General features: G+C 28.0%; 1 protein-coding gene across 2 annotated transcripts; it reads right to left on the reverse strand.

Moving 5' to 3' along the window:
- Positions 1–646: 646 nt before the first annotated feature.
- On the reverse strand, positions 647–5,261 carry LOC105109639 (probable sulfate transporter 3.4). 2 transcript variants are annotated; one of them, XM_011004394.1, is made up of 13 exons: positions 4,913–5,261; positions 4,322–4,370; positions 3,978–4,185; positions 3,507–3,678; positions 3,129–3,194; positions 2,921–3,034; positions 2,692–2,808; positions 2,380–2,506; positions 2,017–2,303; positions 1,750–1,940; positions 1,446–1,531; positions 1,133–1,209; positions 647–1,034 (listed from the first exon to the last, which is right to left on the reverse strand). In XM_011004394.1, the coding sequence occupies exons 1-13, from the start codon at positions 5,231–5,233 to the stop codon at positions 840–842; spliced, it is 2,010 nt and encodes a 669-aa protein (XP_011002696.1). In that variant the 5' UTR covers positions 5,234–5,261; the 3' UTR covers positions 647–839. The 2 variants fall into 2 exon arrangements, with proteins under 2 accessions (XP_011002696.1, XP_011002697.1); XM_011004395.1 differs by having other exon boundaries at positions 919–1,054.
- Positions 5,262–20,830: the final 15,569 nt, after the last annotated feature.

Raw genomic sequence — 20,830 nt, forward strand, 5'->3', positions numbered from 1 at the left:
CTGGATTTTTAAACCGAAAACACCTATTTAAAAAATCCATGATGATCAATTCCTAACCCATCAAATATTAAAGAATATAATTGAAAAAATAAAACTCAATTATACAAAAAAAATCATAACAAAAAATAACAATTAAAAAAATCAAAATCAAAATTGAAATAAAAAATAAATTAGAGGATAGCTAATAATTTTTTATTGAAGAACAAAAAAATCAAAAGAATAAAAATCTAATTGAATAAAATAATATATCATAAATTGATATTGAATAATAAAATTAAAATTTTAACAAAAAACCAAAAAATAAAATTAGAAATAAAAAGCAGGGTTTCTCTTAAATTTTGAATATCCAACTCAAATTTCAAAGAAAAAAGAGAGAAAAAAAAAATATTATTAGTAACAAATCTCACCATCAATGCTACGCACCTCCTAACAAGAAAAAAAATGCTAAAACGATTCCAAGCACGATGAAAAAAATTTTGGCTACCAGATTACCCCACAATCTGTTGGCATCCCCCACTTAATTGCAATTGCTTTGCACACACCAATCATTTTAATTTTTTTTTATTATATATTATATTTATTATAATTACAAAATTAAAATGAAAAGAAAAGGAAAAAAAAAACAATGCACCATAAACAAAGTATATTTTCAAGATCATATAATCATTTCATTATATTTTTAAAATATAAAAAGACCATCTTGTAATGGTTAGCACATGTCTTTCATCTATTTTAATTGCAAAATTTTCATGGCCATACACTCCCTTCAAAAGGGAAAAGAAAAAAGAAAACAGAGGAAAAGTCCCTTGCTTAATGGGCTTTTAACTCCGAATGTTTAGTCATCTCTTCGTTTCTCTGCATTGCCTCGTCTCATTGCAGTCCTCCGGAAAATCAGGTTGAGATTTCCACAACGCAGAAATATCAGCCACAGCTTCTCCAACTGCAAGGTATATTCCATTCAAGCCAAACGAGTCCAGCATTTTAGACTGATGTAACTTTTCCATCACACTTCCGACGGGATTTGCCAGCACAAGCTACATGAGAAAAGTACAAACTGAATCAATGAAAGAATAATGTGGTTTTAAAATGGCCTACACACAGCCAAGTGAGACTGATTTGGAGACAGTCTTGCCTTAAGGGATCTTTTCTCCAGCATCTTTCTTAGTTCACATAGCAAGTCAATACCACTTGTGTCTATGGCCGTCACCGCTGAAAAAGATAAAAAAATTTCCAAGTCATAGCATAAGGGATGATACCAACTATATATCTTGAGCTTGAGTTCGCTGCTTCTACATTTCTAATGATCATATTGTCATGTTGTTGCTTCAGGTTTTCATAACAAAATTCTTGTTTCACCAAAAGAGAGATGATCATACTAATAATGTTCCAGAACTAGGATTGATTCACGGAAATGACCAAAGAGTCATGGGGCAAATGGAACCCACCTGTCATGTCCAAAATTATGCATTTTAGTGGACTCCCGTCATTTGCTTTTATCCACTCATCTTCCTCACGAATCCACCTTAATATCCTGCAAAAAGAAATTCCTCCCATCAGAAAATCCTCAACAGGATTCTCGGGCAAACTTGGTGTCATTGATAAACCAGCAGTGTGAACCTTACAATCTAATCTTGATAAAACTTTGAGATATATGGTTCACATTCCATATCAATAATGATCTTGGGATTGCAGGAACTTCTGAAATACCATATGTACTATTGTAATTTATAAAAGAATGAAGGTACTAACCTCTCTTGGAGGTAAGTGGAATTTGCGAAGTAGATGGGTGACTCAATAGCAAGAATGAGAAATGAAGGAACCCTTGAAGCTTCCTTGTATCTGCTGAGGCTATGGTATATCTGAGTTCCTTTTATGTTCCCCATAATTAAGGAGTTCGGACGGGTAACATGCAGGAGAATTTTGAATACTGAAACTCCAACCTGAATTCCAACAAAGGAGTCTGGCATCGTAACAAAATATTAAACATTCGTATAAACGTGAGAGATGAAGACTTACAGCTATTCCAAGACCCAAAGGCACTGAAATGAAAAGAACACCGAAGAAGGAGCACAAACAAGCCAAGAAGTCAAGTTTGTCTACTTTCCACAGACAATACGCAGCCTGGTAGTCTATGAGACCAATTACTGCTGATATGATGATGGCTCCCAGTATAACATTGGGGGTGTAATAAAACAGTGGCATGAGAAACAATAGAGTCACTAGCACAGCTGTAGCCATTACGATGTTTGAAACAGCTGTCTGTGCTCCAGCATTATAGTTTACTGCTGACCGCGAAAATGATCCTGCAAAAGTAACAGAAAAGAACAGTTCAGAAAATTTCACTATCACAAAGCCACCAAGAAAAGATCAAAACTTCACCTGTAGTAACAAAACATGAAGAACAAGAGCCGGCCATGTTCATGAGACCAATAGCCATCATTTCTTTGTTACCATCCACGTGGTAATTTTTCAAAGCTGCGAATGTCCTTCCCACAGAAATTCCTTCCTGAAAAAGAAAACAAGGAAGAGTAGAATATTTAACAGTGGAAGACATTACCATGATTTTTCAGAAATGTGGTACTGCAATAATCAAATAGCAGGCAGGAAAATAGAACTAGTATTGTTTCTTTCCTTCCCTGATTTAGTGTTTACTTTAAAGAACCTCATAGTTTTAACTTTCATCCAACTTACAGTGAGAGACAAAATTCCAGTTACAATGCCAGTTTTGATAGCCAGTTCCAGATCAGGACCACTAAAATACAGCATGTTAGCTGAAGGTGGATTCAAACCCTTCGGCAAATGGCCAATCTGTTGAGAGATAAAAAATTCAAATTTAGAGAAGCTACCCATAAGGACTTGTCTAGGACTAATTGTTTGTGTTTTACATCTAAAGTAGCAAGCTTAATATGCCAATTCTTACAAATGAGATTTTGTGAGTCTTCAATCTGAGGCAGAACACTAAAAGGGTTGAGAGAATCACAGATGTCAATGGTGCTGCTGCTGACACCCAAAATAGCTTTGCTCTTTTCATGCTCTGCGTCAATCCATCAATATCCAACTTTTAAGAACTATACATTGCAATGTAAGAAATCATTATACTATCTTCATAAGCTAAAAAAGATGCATACAATATGCCTTGTCGTCAACATAAACACCAGGAAGCTGAAGCCCATAACAATTGTTTGCCAGGACCACTGCAAATTAATTGTAGTCACGTCACCTTATGAAATCCTTGTGGTGATAAATAGCGCATGGCAAGTAGAATGATGCTAATTTAAGAATTAAAACAATCTTTTAAATAAAAAAATTTGGACATACAAAATGAAAAAAAAATATTTTGGAAAAAAATTGGCACCTTTTCCCAATCACTATGATTGTTGAGTTATTAAAAAATGGTTGAAAGTTAGCAGATTCCTGAAGATGTTTCTTGTCATTTTATTATTATTATTGTTATTTTTTTTCTGTATTCGAACAAAAGCTTCCTTGCACTTAATTATGCCACTCGCCTCGTCTCTGTGTTTGAAAACTGAGGACATTACAGGAATAAATTGCATCTTGCTAGTGAAGTGAGAAATTCCAAGCAATCCTTTTAACTGCTGCAGAGATACTATCACAGCTGCACCAGACATAAATCCAACAAGAGTTGCCTTTGAGAGAAAATCAATTACAAAGCCTAACCTGTAGACATCAAAACATTAGCATTTAATATTCAAGAGGGAAAAAAAAAGACAAAACATAGTGTGCTCGAATTGGGAAAAAAAAAAAAGTTGCTACAAGTTTCGCCATGTTAATTTTCCTATTGAAAGCGACCATTTTTTTTCTAGAATTATTGAATTTTGTTTTCAGAAAGCTTGTGATAAACATGAAGAGACTAAAATTAGCTTGTGCTTTTGTCACAAAATCACAAACAGAACTACTTCTATCCATTTCACAATCAAGGGAACTTCCCAGTTCAAAACCAACTAATTTATTTATACCTCAGAAGGCCTAGAGAAGCCTGAAATAAACCAGCAAAGAAGGTTGCAGTGAAGGCCAATTTCAGATAAAGAATTGGCTCATCCCTAGGAGAAACTGTTTCACTTAGCATGGATCCCATGATTAATGATGCTATAGAGACTGGACCAACACCAAGATGGCTAGAACTCCCAAGGATAGCGTATATCAAAGGGGGCACAAAGCTTGAATCTGCACCAAACCAAAATTATTATTATTATTATTAATTCAATTTGACCGTCAATTGAAAAGGTTAAAAATCACTCTTGTATCTGTTCATAAATGAATTCCCATCTGAATACAGAGTTGTCATGGTATTGATACTAACATAGTCCGACTATAGGTGGCAAATTTGCGAGTTTTGCATAACTGATTCCCTGCGGTGTAAAAATTTTCTGTCAGATTACCTAAAATATTATTGGATATTAAATTCACATGAAATGTTGAAACAAAACCCATCTTCAAAGTAAGACAAGAAAAGGAAAAAGAAAAAGAAAACCTTGATTCTATTAATAAAAATAATTTCTTTTTGATTAACAAGTTGACTGATAATTGAAGATAAACGCATTTTACACTGCCACTTTCCCACTAAATTAATTAAAAAAAAGGCCTGGCCCCTCTAATGATCCAAAAAGAAATGGAATATATGCGCTAACCCCAAACTGCGAGTGCTTTGTCCATTAAGGCTCAAAAATCAGATGTGACAAACATCATCAACGCAACACATGCATAGATAATGTCCCTATATACATACATGCATGTTCTATTTCCATGTATGTATATACACACTTCGCTTTTCTTGGGTAACAAAAACTAATCAGTATCATAATTACATTAACATAACAAAAAAAAAAAACATGTGGGTGCAAAACGATGTCTGTAAGTCTTAATGCATTTGTAGGTGTAAGCTGATTCTAACCTGTGGGATTGCAAGGCTAGCGATGGTTAGACCGGAGATGATATCAGACCTCAAGAGTTCTAATCTATACTCGGGTGCCCATTGAAATATGGGAAACAAAAATTGAAGACCCAGAAGCAGTTTCTTGCGCCAAGTTTGGTTCTTGAATCTGTAGAGAGGATCATCAGGGAAGAAGATCTCAGAAAGCCTTTGCTTGAGTTTTTGGAGCGTGGTTTTTTTGGGTGATAAGCAAACAGTGTGTATCTCCATGCCTGGCATTACTGGCTCAGTGTTGATTCTATGGCTAGAGAAATCTTCTACTCTGTTAGAGGTGACACCCATTTTTTTGGCCAAGGCGAAAGGTTACCAATTTGTTGAAGAACCACATTAGCATGGCTTAGAATTTATAGAGAGAGATAGAGTGGACGAGGGGGGGCATGTGTCAGGAGGATGGCAGTTATTGAGCAGTACGTGCTGGATGGGGGTATTTTAGTCATAAAAAGTATATATAGTGGCAGGGCATGGTCGTCTGCTTTGGGTACAAAAGATTATTTTATTTTGTATTTTAAAAGTATTTAAATTTTTTTAGATTAATTTTTGCGGAAATTAAAAAAAAATTAAAAAATATTATTCTAATATAATTTTCAATAAAAATACTTTTTAAAAACAATCGTTATCTATATAACAAATAACCGAAAAAGAACAGTGTTTTCAGTTAATCATTCTAATTCTTGGAAATTTGGATAGAGGTGGACGTGCTAATTTATGTATTAACCAAAAATACAGTTTTTTACCTTTTACTTCTTCATGCGGGATGATAAGAGGGTTAAGTGACAGCACAAAATTATAATGGGTCTTAGACAACACCTGTGGAATTATGGCAACTAGTTTATTGTACAGGAATATATAATTAATTATTTGAAAGTACAGTGGAAATTATGTTTTAAAATATTATTTATTTAAAAATATATTAAAATAATATGTTTTTGTTTTTTAAATTATTATATCAAAATGATCTAAAAATACTAAAAAATAATTTAAAGTAAAAATAAATTTTAAAAAATTGTGAAATGATGGTTTAACCTCAATATCAAATAGAGCCTAAGTGATGGGAATTTTTTTAAGTTTATTTTAATTTATTTATAAGAGAATTAAAATTGATACATGTAAAAAAGGTGATAATTAAAATTGATACATGTAAAATTGATAATTATAAGAGAAAACTATATTTATTTAGTCAAAATTACATTTTTTTCATTCATGTAATATTTTTTTTACAATAATGTGTCTTTTTATAAACAACTTTATATAGTAAAAGCTAATGGTAATTCAAATAAAATATATATATATATATATATATATATATATATATATATTCCAATGACTTTAATTAAAGAGGAAAAATGTGTTTTTTTTTTTAATAGAAAAACTCCATTTCTTTATTCTTGTATTTTTTTTTCTTGTTTTGAAGAAAACACGTTTTTTTAGAAGTATTTTTTTAAATAGAAAATTATAATAATCTTGAAAGAAAGTTTCAATAAAAAAATAAAAGAATCATGAAACAATTATTTCTATATATTTATATGATTAAATCTAAGAATAAGAAATATAAGAAAATTATATAAAAAATAACAAAATACACATTCTATTCTTATTGAATATCAAGGAGTAAATTTTAAGAAATTACACTTATTAGATTAATGCATAAGTAATATTAAAGTCATTATTGATATTACTAAAAAAAGCTTTAATGCTTTTGAGAATTATTGTATAATTGAATAATTACTTAGCAACAAGAAAGCTATCAAGTTTTGGAACTCCAAAACTTATTTTTCAACTTGTTTTGACATGAAAATATCTAAAAAACAGGTTAGGGGCATCATTAAATCCATTTTAACCCTAAAGTCCCTTTAATCAATTAAAATCCCAAAATTAAACTATATAAAAAAATTATTTTTAGGCTCCTCCTACTTTTTTCAACAAGATAAAAGCACCACTTGATGGTGTACTATAACATCAAACACATATGAAGAATATAAGTCATCTTTATGAAACTCTTATCTTCAAGACTAATTTATTGACACTAAAATTAATTTTATTTGTGAGCAAAATGTGCCTATTCAACCTCTTTCTCTTTTTTTTTTTTCTAGCAAACTTCTCCCTCACCTCGCAACTTTTAGAGCCTGAAAAGAAAAAAACAATAAGGTTCAGGACTGGAATGTTAAGTCCAAAAATTTTAAGGATAATCTATTTCATATACAAAGGTTTCAAGGACTAAAATGTAGTTTTACATGTCTTTTCAATATTGAGCTTTGTTTTTATTTTATTTGTTTATTCTATCCTTGTTATTTTTTAACTAAAATCAAAAAATTATATTTTGTAAAATCAATCTTTGATACAACACCTAAATATTCTTTGACCTTTTATATAAGCAAGAGCATGTAAAAACAACACATAAAATGCCTAAAGTCAAAATCCTCAAATGAGTTTCATTTTCTTCACGAAGCAATTTTCTTTTGAGTACGAGTTCAATGTGTTCCAAAGCAAGCCCTAACTGGAACCTTGTTTGGTCATTTGTTTATCCATCGTCTTGTGGTCTATCTTGGTCAACCAATTATAATTTGATGGAGTTTGTTCTCTTGGCATATAGAAATGTCTGATTTTGAACAATCCAAAACAGAATCATAATCAATGAGAGTAGAGTCATGTTTATAGTATTGAAGGTGAAACATTTATATTTTGGGTTCCAAAACCTTATCATAGGTTGGAAACATGAAAATTGTAACTAGATTTTAAGCAATTGAGTCATTTCTCTATATTGGTTTTGAAAGTTAACCTAAGCCTCTAACAATAACATCTCTTAATAAACTAACAATCTGCTGAAATTAGACATTTTATCTTCATGCTTCACTGGCTCTGGTAATTTAGACTCAAATCCTATTAGTAAGCAAACCATCTTATTATGTTGGCCTTTCTCAAACGCAACCATCAATAATAATCTCAACATATTTTATATCTCACACTCTCAATACATATCAAAGAAGAAATAGTAAGGTCACCATAAGTACTAATGATATAATTCATATCTTATTAAATGTTAGCTCTAACAAATATGAATTAACTATGTAAAGTTTGGCTTAGCTAATCTATTTATGAAAATTTTTTAGGTTTCTGGATTTTTTAAATTACCTATAGAGTAACCTCACCTTTTTATCTTATACAACATAGGTAAGGAAATGAATCTTTATACTCTATATATAATGTGCGTTTCAATCTAAGTAAAAATTCAAATAAATATCAATAAATATAAGTCACACGTATCATCTAAATCTGTCTATTTAACCCTAAAAAAGATGAGATTGAGCCTAAAGCTTTTGTTGATTTTTATGATATGTGTGAAAATTTAAAAAATAATATATGTGAATATTCAATCTAGCAAACTAAAATAAACATGATAAATAATAAATAAAATTAAAAAATATAACTAAAATAAATGCTTAGAAATAAATGAAAATAAAAGAAATAAACTAACGAGAAAACAAATACATATAAACTTAACTTTGGTATTTCCTAGTAAAATTATTTTTGTTATTGTTGATGGTGTTTGGGTTGATCTCAACCCTCCACCATAGTTATACATGGGAAGAGACCGGTGTGTTGTTTGTGGAAGGCACGAGAGAGAGGAAAAAGGTGGCCAAAAGACATGAAAAACAAGAGTTGCAGACCAAACATGTGTAAGGAAGAAGATATCTATTTTAATTTATTCACCAAAACAACGTAGATTTGATTCCTTTCTTTAATTAAAATAAAACACATTAAAGGGAGTGAAATGCACCACTTCACTTAAAATAAAACACCAGTGTTTTGAATTAAGAGGAATTTTAGTGTTTTCATAAACGTCCCTAATTTCTTTGCTTTTATCATTGCGTGATTTATTTTTTTATTTTTTTACCATTATCTACCCCTTTCTCAATATTTCTTTTGAATATAATCCCAGATTATATTGCATGTTGCCACCTTTTTCAATTCAATCTTTAGCTTTTTATTTTTCAGTTATTTAGACAAATTTCAACTATTTTTTGAATATTTTTTCTCAATTTTATCCCTAATTGTATTTTTTATTTTTTAAAATTTGCTTACAATACTCGCCACAGTAAAAGAATTAAATATTACATAATTGTCATTACTATACTGATTTACTATTCCCTTTACTTATATTGTATAATATGCTAAGTGTAAAGAAAAAAAAGGGTAAAAAAAAATCTTCCAATAAAAAATTTAAAGAAAAAAAAGGAAAAAAAAATATAAGACAATGATGATTAATAGGCTAAATGTAAAGTGATAAATATATCAAGTATAAAGAAAAAATACAAAAAATTATGAATTTGCTACCGTTACATTACCCGTAAAAACAATTTCAAAAAATTGAAAAAATTTGCATTTCTATAGTGTTTTGCCGTTTTCTTTTATTATATTGTATAAGATGCCAAGTGCAAAGAAACAACAGGTGGAGAAAGACGTAGAACTTTTCTTTTTCTTGTCAAAACTTATTTATAGAAAAAAAGAAAAAAATAACAAGAAAAAAAATATAAGAGCAAAAACAATAGTGGTAAATATGTTAAATATAAAGTGATAAATATATCAAGTATAAAGAAGAAAAATAAAACAAAATAATTTTTTTTGGCAAAAATAATAAATAAAATTTAAAAATATGCTATTACTCATACCATCATCATAGCAAAAAAAACAAAAACAAAACTTTCACTGCTACAATAAAAAATTTGAATAAATTATCATTTCTGTGGTGTTTTATTAATTTGTTAATATATTGTATAATAATTGTTGAAACAAGCTGTAAATAATACCATATAAATAATATATGTAGATGAATACAGAATAAATTGTTTTCTTGTAAACAAGCAGAATAGATTTTAGTTTAATGAAGTGAATTATGATGATAAAATTATTATTAGAATGAAGTTTATATGTGTTAAAAAGAAAAGCTATGTTATGAGAACGTTTCTCTTATCAATTCTTCATTATCCGACAACGTTTCGCTTGCAGCGGGCATTCCTGGCTCCCTTCCTGGGCTAAAGGGGGCGTCTAATACTCCAATGGATGCCGTTGATAGATTATAGCCTTGCAATTCTTTACCCTTTTACTTTTATTCCTTCTCAACTTTGGCCCCCATATTTATTCTACAAAAAGTAATTTATCCTTCTAATTCAAGTTGTCTCCTGATTGGCTCTGCTGTCTAGAAGTCTCCCCTTCTTGTTATGTTCCAAATTCTTCTTTTCTTTTTCGTTTTGTTATTTTAGTCGGCATGGTATCAACGAAAGAATAAGATTTTTGTTTTTTAAATGCTTTTTTTAAGATGATATATTAAAATAATATTTTTTTATTTTTTAAAATTTATTTTTAATATTGACATATCAAACAATTTGAAAACATAAAAAAATATTTTTAAAATAAAAGAATAAATAAGCAGCAGATTGTTGGACCAACTTGATACTCATTTGCCAATTTTTTTTTTTAATTATTCAACAATAAATAAAAGTATCCTATACTAACTTATTTAACTTAATTAAATTTGGAGAAACTTTTAAGAACAACCTCTACATTAACTTGATATATTCAAAATAATTTATTAATTCTTTTAATTACTCCACATCGATCATATAATATGATGTATTCAAAGTAATTTAATAATTTTTTTAATATTAATCTCAAAATTTGAATATATTAAACAATTTTATTAACACATCAAGAACTTCGACACATAAAATACAGTCTATCACTTGAATGGGCCTACCCTGATGCGGCCACTACTCACAAGCTGTAGGTCTTTATGTATTGAAATAAAAGGGAATAATGTATATCAAGGACTTTAATGTTATTTTTGTGGATAAATTATTATTTGTTTCTTTAGGGAGATGCTTCTTCTGGATTTTACTTTCTTAAACCTTTTTTTTTTTCTTAATTTTTTTTCCAAAAAGAAAACAAAGAAATCGGGGGAGGGGGAATCTGTAGACAGACAACTAATGGGAGCAAAGCATGTACGCCAGTATTTATGTTAGCTCTTATTTTTATTATGCCTTAGGATTTTTTTAAAAGTCAAATTTGATCCCTTGAGTTTGACTAGTTTGCTCTTTGATATAAGAGGTTTTTTTTTTTTTTTACGTTTTGGTTCTTGTGCTCACAGAAGAGAGAAAGACGCTGAGAGATAAGAAAAGGCTTTCATTATTCACGTCCTGATAACTAAAAAAACTCATTCTTGATGTTTATGAGTTTTATTTATATTATTTTTATTTTCCTTAATATTTCTGAAAAAATATATTTATGGTGAAGAAAAAAATTTAAGTTATTTTTGTATTTTTAAATCGAAATGGAGTTTATTTTTTTGGGATGATGGATATTTTTTTATATATGTAATGGTGTTGTTTTCTTATATTTAGGCTAAAATAGATTTTTGAGTTTAGAAAATCAATGCATAATTTTTCAGGCATTCTCTGGTGGCAGGTTTATTATAAATAAGAGGATGTGTTATCTGTTTTTATTTATTTTTTAAATAGACCTCTTAACTTATTTAAAATAAAATAATATGCCAAACACGCCGATCGGTCCTAGCAAGCTCACACACAAAGTCTTTCCTATTAAGGGCTAGGCACCATGTCACCTGGCCTCCGCGCGTAACTCTTTTTTAATAATTTAATTTTTTTTCTTTGAATTAAATTGAGCTTAAATAAACTATATTAATTAAATATATGAATTGGATGCCTGACATATGGGTATTTAATTTTGATCGGGGTTAATTAAAATAAATAATTTTAATATTTTTTGATATTTTTGCATGAAATCTAAATTGTTTTTTATTTTATTTTTGAATAAAGTTATAATATTAGAATGCATTCTTCTTATGCAACTTTAAACTTTAATTTTTTTTCAATCACTTTTATAATATATATTTTTTTAATATCATTTAATTAACTAAAATTTTGTTTTTAAGAAACAATGATATTAAATACAATCATATCCGTGAATCATGTTACATGATTTTATGTCCTAATATATATCTATTTTTCAACTTTTTAATTTAGTTTTTAGTTAGTATTAACAATTTTTTTATTTTATTTACACATGTGATTCTCACTTTATTTAATTAAATGTGTATATTAGTTTTTCAATGTACAACGAAATTCTTTTCTTCATGTCCATAGATATTTGTTCAATTTTAAAAATTTTTGATCTAAATTGCATTAAAGAGTAGTTGGTCTAGTAACATATAAATTAAATATAACATGCAAAGTTATTGAAATTTTAATTGCTTTTTGATAATACAACAAAAGAAGAAGAAAAATGAAGCTTAGTGCCTAACCGAGTCCCATAAGATTCAGTTGGGTCGTGGCCTAACCAAGTCTAAAATACTCAATTGGAATATGACTCAACCGAGCTCCATTTCCTTCATTTCTCTCTTCTTTCTTAGCTTAATATAATCTTATTTAATATTTATAAATAGTATTTACCATGCAAAGCTCATTCATAATAAATTTTAAGCTCGATCATACTATTTATATTTATTCAGATCAAGCTTCATCCTTTCCTCTCTTTATCCTCTCATCTCTTAGCTCGGTATAATCTTGTATATTGTTCATGAATAATGTTTATTATGTAAAGCTCGGTCAAAATGAGTCCCAAGTTCTTAAACTCTATCATACCAAGTTTCACCCCCTCCCTCTCTCTTACCCATCTCTATTTAGTATGAGAGTGAAAAGATGGTAAGGCTATTCATTACAACAAAGTAGTTCTCTCTCTTTCTTTCTCTCTCTTTCCTTGGCTTGGTATGACCAAGCTACATTATCTTGTCTTATTTTATTATTTATGAATAGTAAATAAGAATAATACTTTTCCTGCATGATATTATTCATCATTATTCATATTATTAATGAATAATACTTTTTTTTATATCCCTCTAAATAATTTTCTTGATATTTATCATATATTTTTTAAACTATATATTTTCAAGTTTTGAGAGGGAGGGGGAGAGGAGCATTTGAAAACTTACCTCTACACTTCTTTATTATACAGAGAACATAATCTTTTCTCTACACATAAAAAAAATACTATTTTTATTTTCTTAAATGTTTACCTATTTGTCACTTAAGAAGAACTCAAATACTAACTTAAACGTTAAAGTGTCCACCTTTCCACGATGGACTTGTTATATTGGTATGACTCTGGGCTAGAACTCTTCGGTTAAGGAAAGTTAATATTTTTTTATGAAAATTTTCCATGTTTTCATCACTTTTTAACATATGATATGTACATAATACAATAATACAAGGAAAGTCAATACTTCTGTCTGAAGTTTTTCCACTGTTTCATCAGTGGAATCGTCTGTCAGGACCTGAATAAAAGGTCAGATCATTCATTTCCATCTTTTTTTTTTAACATTTCATGGCTGATAAAACTCCATAATAAGGGAGATTGACTAATTTCCCCATAAGAATTTCAGCTCATTAGGACTCCAAATAAATTTGTAACAAAGTTCAATTACTCAATGATGTTATTGCAGCGATGTAATTACATCTTTGTATTCTTCTTCTTCACAACAACAAATCCCTATACATGCATCAAGTACACATATACAACTTCAGTTCCCTAGAGAAACAAGACAGAATGACATGCAAGTTAGTAACACTCATACAATTACACTCAAAAGAAGCTACACAATTTGTGCTCACTAAGACACTCTAAACGATCTAGTCACCATCAGTTTTCATCACCTCACTTAACTAAAAAAAGACTTAGGCATGAATCAACTTACATGACTTCACAAGTTCTTGAGCTACAACACGGTGCTCACCATCAAAATCCATTTTATTATAGAGTGTTACATACTCAACTCTTCAAAGATTGTATATTGATAAAAGTCAATCCAGACTACTACGAGAGACTCAAAAACCCTTAAAAGCATATACAAGTTATAAGAAGCCTCTTAAAAATTATCACATAAGAAATTGATGCTATATGCGAAGTTCTTTCAGCAACACTTCATTGATTTGTATGTGCATAGTATCACATTTTATAGCTGGCTTTATTCTCCATTTTCATAATCTCAAATCCAAGCTAATTTTTTGCTTTAACATAAGCATTCTTGCTAAAAAGAGTATCATAAAACTCTTTGCAATAACACAACAAGAAGATGAAAATATTAAGGCCTATCTTCAATAGTCCAATGAAGTGATGATCAACATGGAAAGATTCCTTGAACTCATAGCTATAAAAGCTCTAATTAGTAGAGTATACAACTATCCTCTTTGGAAAAAAATTTACAATCACCCTAACAAAATTCTTCTCAATGTGAAACATATAATACAAAATTACATCATGGTGGAAAAAGCTAGCATAACCAAACAAGGTTACTTATATTTCCATACGTCTTAACCACACAATCAATCTCCAATGAGAGCATCTAAAACAAACACCAAAAGGCACATTTATGGTAGTTCTGACATCCTCCAAGCTTATTATGATACATCTGACCACCACATAGACAAAGATGCTAGTTGCTATTTAAAGAAAAGACCTCCTAATAAATGACGGATCAAACACAAGAAATTCAACAGGTTTTATATCTTTCATCATGATAACGAGCATGACATTGAGGAATATCTCCATATATTTGAATCTTATCTTTTATGTCTTTTAATAAAATATTATTTTATTTTAATTGAGCTAGTACTATGCATAACTCAATTTTACTATTTATAAATAGTAGTACTATTATAATACTATATATAACTCTGTTTTATTATTCATAAATAGTTTTCATTAGTATTCATAAATAGTATTTTTTTAAGGCTCGGTCTAACCGAGTTTCACATTCAATTTATCATTCCATAACTAGTATTAATGGCTTATAAATGACAATGAGTGTAAGCAATAACAACTAGTCAATCTCTCAATCATAGATACATTTATTTTTACCAAGTCGTCATGATCATATATCTTAATAACCCTTTGATCAATTTTATCTAGGTCTTCATAACCACTGACTCTAGGTTCCTATGACCAAATTTCTCTAAATTTTCATGACCATTATCTTTAAGTCTTCGTGACCACTGTCTTTAAGTTTCTATGACCAACTATCTCTACGTCTCTATTGCTATTATCTTTAAACAGATCACATATATTTCTTCATAAAAATTTTATAAAAATTATTTACAGGCAAACATTAAAACAAGGGAACTCTTATGCAAGTATAGCCACAAAAATAAACTCTTCCAAACATGTATATTTACAGAAATTTTAAGGGGGAAGGGAGGAATAAGAATACAAAAAAAAAAAGTTTTGGCTTGATCATACTTTTTATGTTCATTTAAACCGAGCTTCACCCCTCATTTGTTACTCCTCTCATCCCTTAACTTAGTATAGTCTCATTTACTATTCATGAATAATATATATTATTTGTGAATAGTTTTTTAATATGCAAAGCTCGTTCAGAACGAGTTTCAAGTCATAATATCTATCAGACCAAGCTCTACCCTCTCCTCTCTTCTTCCTTTTCCCCCCCTTTATCTCTCTTCAATCAAGGAGAGAACTATGCTAGTTTGTCTCACCTCATTTTGCTATTTACATGATAATATTCCTGCATGTTACTGTTCATACTATTTATAAAAAGTATATTTTTCGTGGATATTTCTCTTGATAATTTCTAGATATTTATCATATATTTTCCGAGCTATATATTTTTATATTTTGAAAGAAAGAAAGAGAAGAGGGTCTGAACACTTACATCTATACTTCCTCATTATACAAAAAACACACATCTCTTCTTTACATATACATAAAAAAAAAAACACCATTTTTATCTTTTTGAATTTTTACCTACTTGTCACTCTATAAGAACTCAAATATTGACTTAAGCATTAAAGTGTCCCTCTTTCCATGGTAAACTTGTTTTATAGGTACGACTCAGGTATAGAATTCATTAGCTAGGGAAAGTAAATATTTTTCTATGAAGTTTTTCCATGACTTCATCATTTTTTAACACATGAGATGTACACAATACAACAATACATGAAAAATTTGATAAACATAAATTTAAAAAGTTAGTCTAAAAGGGAATAATGAAACTTTTATTTCAATATACAAAATTTTTTAATTTAGGTGTTCGGTTAGAGCTCATAAATCAAATTCGCTAACTTAAAACTCCATCGAGATATTTGTGAAGTTAAATGAAAGCAGTTTAAATCTCAAAATTCATTCCAAAAGCTCATTTTAATAACTTTTTAGTGGCTCGAAGATTACATTTAAATTTCAAATACTTTTAGTTTTGAAGTTGATTTTATTTATTTCTTTATTTAACCTTTAGTTAATTAAAGTAGACTACTTATATCAATTTTTTTATTTGTGGCCACTAGCCAGTATTTTCTCAACTTTTGAGGGTTTTTTTTATCTAATAAACCAAGTGTTGTTCGATATATATTGGTTCTTAAAATATGCATTTAAGCACATTTCAAAGTGCAAAAATTGTTTCCACCTACAACATTGTCTACCTAATTTGAAAAACCTTGCGAGGAGTTAGTGAATTAAGTTCGGCAAAAACATGGAATCATCTTCGTTGCCCTATAATGACTTTTATTGATACATGGTAACCTTGGGTATAGTTTGTTCGATGGAAAATAATATATTTTTTAAGGTGATTTCTATGGGAAGTGGATTTCTAACGAGTGAAATTATTCTTTTAATTTTTTATAATATTATGAAAAATAAATAGTAAAACACTTTCTAATGTTTGACTATAATATAAAAAATAAGTTGAAAAATAACTTATTAATATTTTAATTTTTTTTTCAAGTTTATTAAAAAAATTAAGATCAAATTTAGTAGATAAAAAAATCAATTAAGAAATTAATACGAGAAAAATAAATAATAATTAAAAGAATAAATATGAAAATTGATAAAAAAAAACAATTCTAAGGAAAAAAGTTTAAAAAAATATAAAAAATATTCAAAATAAAATATATAGAAATAAAAAAATTAAGAATTTTATTTGATATAATCAACAAATAACAAGATATTTTTGAATTTTAAATAACTTCTCAAATGTGTTTTTCACTCAAAATAAAAAGAAAATATTTTTTTCTAAAATCAAGCCACATTTTCTTTTATTGAAAAGTTCTTTTTTATTAATTAATTTTTTAAAAAAAATAAACAAACACTGAAAAAATTTTAAAATTATTTTTCTTGAAATAAACAAGTTTTAATGTTAAACATTTTTCTTTCTGGTTCCCCTTTCATTTTTTTCTAAACGAAAAACTGTTAATAATCATTTTCATGACCAAATGGAAAGAGTGATTTATTTACATTTAGAATTTTATTAAAAATTATTCTTTAATAATTAAAATAAATGTAAATAAATAAAAAATTAATCTTAAGAAACTATTGATTAAAATGATTTGCAAAACCTAAAACTTTTTATCTCATATTAAAAAAATATAAAACTTTCTTGTATATAAAAAATTAAAAACAAGGTTATAAAATCTAAATTGTTTTTTAAAAAGAAGAAACTCTAAGTAAAATAAGCTTTAGATTTAAGTCGTATGCTTACTCGGCTCGGCTCGGCACATACCTAGTCTCAAGTCTCGAGTCCTGATTTGATTAAAATAAAATTTTAGTTTTTAAAAAATTATTTTTTATTAGCCTATCTTAGATCTAAATTTGAATTTGCTGTATTTTTTTTAGTTATCTTATGAATAACCAAACTAAATAATAACCTTTTAATTAACCAATGTAATTATCAGAATTAATTATAAATCACTTTTTATTTCAAAAATCAATATAAAAAGGAGTTAAAATAAAATTTGCCTTTCTTTTTTGTTCATAGGCTTTCAAAAAAAGAATGCATCATTTAAAAGTTTAATTGTTAAATCCTATGAAACTATTTATAATAACATATTTTGCACTAAGGGACAAGTATTTTATTTTTAAAGACAAAAGGTCTAATCCTTCACAAACATTTTAATTTCTTCATTTAAAAATCTCCAACAAGTAAATATCATATATTTATAATTTTTGTATGTGCTAATATACATGTTAGGATGTATTTTTATTCAATTACAACTTCAATTATCTTAGTATGTATATTTAAAAAATTATTTTAATTCAATTTCAAATTTAACTACTTTATTTTGATTTGTAAACTTGCATACTAAGCTTTCTTCAAAATTAAAATCATAATAATCTTATTTTCTTTCTCAGGTTATCGTTTAAAGTCTGGATTTTATTAAAAAATATATGGTAAAAATAATTCCTTGTGAATGTATTAATTGAGGTATAGATGATGTAGTTATAAAAATAAAATAAAATAAAACTTAAATTCAATATGCGAAACCTGACTTGAAAATATATACCTTTTTTTCTGGGAATAAAAATAAGATCAGAATCAAACAAATCATTTACAAGTAAGTGCTCCTTTCGGTTTTTTTTTTTTTTAATTTGTGTCTGCTTAATAAACACATAGTACCCAGCAGAATACACATGTCATATTCGGCAAGAATTAATCAATTCAGGGAGGTCCAATTTGTAGCATTAAAAATTATTTCCCGACTGAAACTTGCTTCTGAAGGCAGCTAGATACGGCAATAGCATTTTGGCTGATTTATTTGTTATTTTAATATTGTTTATTTTTAAAGTATTTTTATATAGAAATATATTAAAATAATGTATTTTTTATTTTTCATAATTTATTTTAAATATCAACATACCAAAAATATCTAAAATAATTTAAAAAAAAATACTTTTTAACCAAAAAAATAAATAAGATTACATACAACTGATTGTGCTCTGTTTTAGAATAATTACCTGCATCAAGGCTTTAACCATTTAGGTGGAGGTCAAGTGGTAAAGATTTGGAACTAAGGGGTTTGCTTCATCTGTAGTCTCAGGTTCGAGTCCTTGGTTGCTTATATGATGGTTACTGAAAGTTTACATGGTCGTTAATTTCAGACCCGTGAAATTAATCGTGGTACGTGCAAGCTGGCCCGGACACCCACGATAATCTTAAAAAAAACAAAAGTATGGCATGGCATGACGTTCTCGCGTGGTGGCATCATAAATTAATAACAATTGGAAAGGTGGCAGAATAGTAGATTTTATCAATTGATCCTCTCGTTGACTTTCCCTCCTGTAAAATTCTGCCACGAATCACCAGCAGAGATTTCAGGGTCGGAAAGGAGAATATGTATTTTTGACCAAACCATAGGGCATTTGTGTTTTTTTCGACTCAAATGAACACACGTGGATTAAGGGGGTGCTTAGAAATGTAGTTATTATAATTTTTTAAAATATTTTTTATTTAAAAATATAGTAAAATAATATTTTTTTATTTTTAAAAAATTATTTTTAACACCAAAACATTAAATATTAAAAAATATTAATTAAAAAATAAAAATAAACAGTTGCTAAGTAAATGCGGCGAGAGGTGGGGGGGTTTTTGGTTCCTCTGCCTGTAAACCGATAGTAAAAGGCAGATATAAAATTGCATAGAAAAGATTCTTTTGTCTTGTATGGCTCCCGCAATTGATGAACCAGATTTAATCACTAGTGGAGTTTCTTTAGAGCCTTTTTTGCTGAATTAGAATATTCTTATCAAGGCATTAGAAAGATGAGATCGGTTCACATCGTGTGCCATCACTAGAGATTCCCATTTCACCTCCTCACAATAATGTTATTTATATAACACACACAGGAGTGGCATGTATTTTTTTAATATAAAAAAAAATATTATGAACAATGATAACTTAAATTAAATTGGATTGATTTTATTAACATATAATTTAGGATATAAAATCAAGATAATCCTATTAAAAAAATAAAAAGTTTACGGTCTAATAATCTAGTATCAAAAGACAAAACTAAAATTTAATAACTAACATCAGGAAAAAAAAACAAATCAACATATAATAACTTAACTAACTAACTTACAACGTACCACATAAAATCTTAGTAACTTTATAGAAAATTTGTTAATTTTTTTAATTTTATTATTTAATATTAAATTAATTAGGATAACTAAAAAATATATTAGCAACATGTGAATATTTTGTTTACATTAAAAAAAATAATAAAATCCAAAACATAACACAAGCCAATAATATAGTTTATTACTATAATCCTTACTATTGTAGCAATGTAATAGGAGGACACTTTTAATAGTCTTGGTCTCAACTCCTAATATAAATTTATTTATGTAGCGTATGAATATTATTTTAAGATAAAAAAAATTGAGACATTAGTGATAGAAATTAGTGATAGAAATATGTTTATTTGAAGAGATAAACTCAGATATATAAAGATAAATTTGTTTATTTAATAATTTTAAAGTGGTTTTTTATACTTTCAAAATATAAGAGATATAGTGAACATGTCTAAGAAGATAGTTTGTTCTATTTTTCTCCTTAAAATATCTTTATAAAAAAATATTAAATACATATTTGCTAAAAAATAAGACATGTAAAAATTAAAATGGTTATTATCATAGTATTAAAATCAAAACCATGATAAAACCTTAGTCACAAGACAAAAGGTTGACACTGATATTTTTTTTTTGAAGGATCAAATGATTTTGTTTTGACCAAAAAATTCAAAAACAAATCAATAGGTTTTATCTTGGGTTCATTTGGTCGTAATTTAACTTAAGTTTTTGATAAGTTTAGGTTGGATAAACCTTTCTTTTATTTTTTTTTAAACTTGATAACTTAACTAACTAACTTACAACGTACGACATAAAATCTTAGTAACCTTATAAAAAAAGATTTGTTAATTTTTTTAATTTTATTATTTAATATTAAATTAATTAGAATAACTAAAAAATATATTAGCAACATGTGAATATTTTGTTGTTTACATTAAAAAAATTAATAAAATCAAAAACAT

Source organism: Populus euphratica, unplaced genomic scaffold (genome assembly GCF_000495115.2).
Source record: "Populus euphratica unplaced genomic scaffold, PopEup_1.0 scaffold224.1, whole genome shotgun sequence".
NCBI lineage: Eukaryota > Viridiplantae > Streptophyta > Magnoliopsida > Malpighiales > Salicaceae > Populus > Populus euphratica.